At 34.6% G+C, this 2,500-nt stretch overlaps 1 protein-coding gene across 1 annotated transcript in view; it reads left to right on the top strand.

Moving 5' to 3' along the window:
• LOC144969290 (serine/threonine-protein kinase Sgk2-like) overlaps positions 1-1,942 on the top strand; it is a 4,345-nt gene extending 2,403 nt beyond the window's left edge. Inside the window, exons 2-3 of the mRNA XM_078908400.1 lie at positions 731-1,004; positions 1,743-1,942. Coding sequence (XP_078764526.1) covers positions 731-1,004; positions 1,743-1,942 — 474 coding nt within the window. The remainder of the gene's footprint in view (positions 1-730; positions 1,005-1,742) is intronic.
• The last annotated feature ends 558 nt before the right edge of the window (positions 1,943-2,500 follow it).

The raw sequence follows: 2,500 nt of genomic DNA, 5'->3' as shown, positions 1-2,500 counted from the left end.
TTATCTTTGTATCTATCAATGTATCAATCAATCTATCTATCTATCTATCAATCAATCTATCTATCTATCTATCTATCTATCAATCTATCTATCTATCTATCTATCTATCTATCTATCTATCTATCTACCTATCTATCAATCTATCTATCCAATCTAATTATCGTTTTCTCAGCAATGAACAGCGTTATTTCAATCTATCTGAGGGTTTCACTCGCGTTCCCAAAAGCTCCAGTCATTAAAGGCGATCTAAAGGATAATTAAAAGTCTGACTTTATCAACTCATTCTACACTGTTTACATTGTGCTCAATATAATCCATTTCTATTCTACTTTAATGTATTTGGAACACGTATTTCTTTTTCTAAGGTAAGTTCGTCTGCTTGTTGACTTGTACGGTCATGTGATGTGGTCTTGTGCTAAGACCCTTTCTTTCGAATCGGAAGGTCCCGGGTTCGAGCCTCGCTCGGCGCTTAGTTGAGTCCTTGGAAAAGGTTCTTCACTCACATTCTCTAACGGTAATCAGGGTTAAGATGAGTACCAAGCCGTTAACAGAGTTGCTCTGTCCCAAAATATTTAATATCGCCTAACAGGCACCATGTCTCGTCCTTCATGTTAAGCGTTGCTGTTGGCCTGGGAACCCTTGTGAAACGCTTTGAGACTTCGAGTGGATATAGCGCTATATGAAAACTCTTATTTCAAAATGTATCATTTCTTTTCCCTCCTGTCTCCAGGCGTTTGAATGTCCAGAGGAGTACGTCCTGTGCATGCCTTATTACAAGAAGGGAACTCACAAGACTCGCCTGACTTCAATGACCATGAATCTCACAGACAAATACCTGATGCAACTGACCAGTGCCGTCCTCTACCTGCACAAACGTCATCTTGTACACAGAGATATCAAACCAGACAACATCCTGATCTCGGATGACGGCAATGTCATTCTTACTGACTTTGGCCTGGCCTGTGGCGTCTCATCCAAACCCAACTCTGACCTCCCGATATGTGGTACTTTTAGTCCTATTCAAAGGGTAGCAACCTGTCTCTGATATGACCTAAATGTGGTACAAGCACCGTAAAACCCTTTAAAAAACAACAAAAATAAATAAACCCAAAAAAAAAAAACGAAGGGTATCAAGCAAGTGATATTGTCCGTTTAAGGCTATAGAAACCGGGATAAATTCCGGCTCCATCGGACGTATGGCTCTGAAGGACTATTTTTTAAATAAGGTGTTTAACAAGTGATTTGTATCATATTCGTCAACGAAAATGGACGTGCGTAATTATGAAGATTTTATTTCAATATAAATTTAGCTAGAAAACGAGTTACGACTGGCAATTTCTTTGTCGAAGTGACAAGAAAAAAATGTGTTTAATCCTTCAGATGACATAAAAATACTTGAGCTTTTATAAAGCGCAATATCTAGTAAACGTGCTCAAAGTGCTTTACAATGGATTCCTGATCAACAGCAAAATCTAGCATGTAGAACGAGAGGGTTGACGCCTGTTAGGCAATATTACAATTTTTCCGACACTGTTAACGGCCAGGTACTCAATTTACACCTCGGTATGGTGAGAGAATGTGAGTAAAGAGTCTTTTCAAGGACTCAACTATGCACCGAGCGAGGTTCGAAACTAAGACCTTCCGATCCGAAATCGAGTGTCAAACCACTAGACCACATAACCGCACATCTAATGACCTTTTCTACTTCTGTCCCCCAGTGTGACGCCTACTCCTTGGGTTAGTCTTGTGGAACATGCTATTCCGTCAGGTTGGAACCCAAAATCCCTTGGACTACCTGATACGCATTAAAACAGAGTTCTACATTCCACTATTACACAAGACCATTCTAGAGAATCTGCTTCATAAGGATTCTTGTCATAGATGGGATTGTCGTGAATTAAATTGCGCTCTCGCCTTTGTGGACATGAATAACAGCCTGTAATGGTCAGGGGTAAATGTTGTTGATGTTGTTGTTGTTGTTGTTGTTGTTGTTGTTGTTGTTGTTATTATTATTATTATTATTATTATTATTATTATTATTATCACTATTATTATTATCATTGTTGTGATCATTATCAAATTTAATATTATTATTATTATCATCATCATTATTATTATTATTTATTATTATTAATTATTATTATTTTATTATTATTATTATTATTATTATTATTATTATTATTATTATTATTTTATTATTATTATCATATTATTATTATTATCATTATTGTTATTACTATTATTATTATTATTATTATTATTATTATTATTATTATTATTATTATTATTATTATTATTATTATTATTATTATTATTGTTTTATTATTATTTTAAATACGCTAACCTTTAATTTATTAGTTCCCTTTAAGAAGCCGAATGGATTTTCATTTCCGTTTCAACTTTACATGTCGCCCGTTAGGCATTTTTTAAATTTATTGTAGGCCTATTAAATAGATATGAGCTGTTTTATACCGCAATAAACATTGAATTATGTGTTAAT

The sequence above is a fragment of the Berghia stephanieae genome, chromosome 3, assembly GCF_034508935.2.
Source record: "Berghia stephanieae isolate SIO BIC M18660-M18661 chromosome 3, UCSD_Bste_1.3, whole genome shotgun sequence".
NCBI lineage: Eukaryota > Metazoa > Mollusca > Gastropoda > Nudibranchia > Aeolidiidae > Berghia > Berghia stephanieae.
Note: the sequence above shows the minus strand (reverse complement) of the source record. Positions and strands in the feature narration are given on the sequence as shown.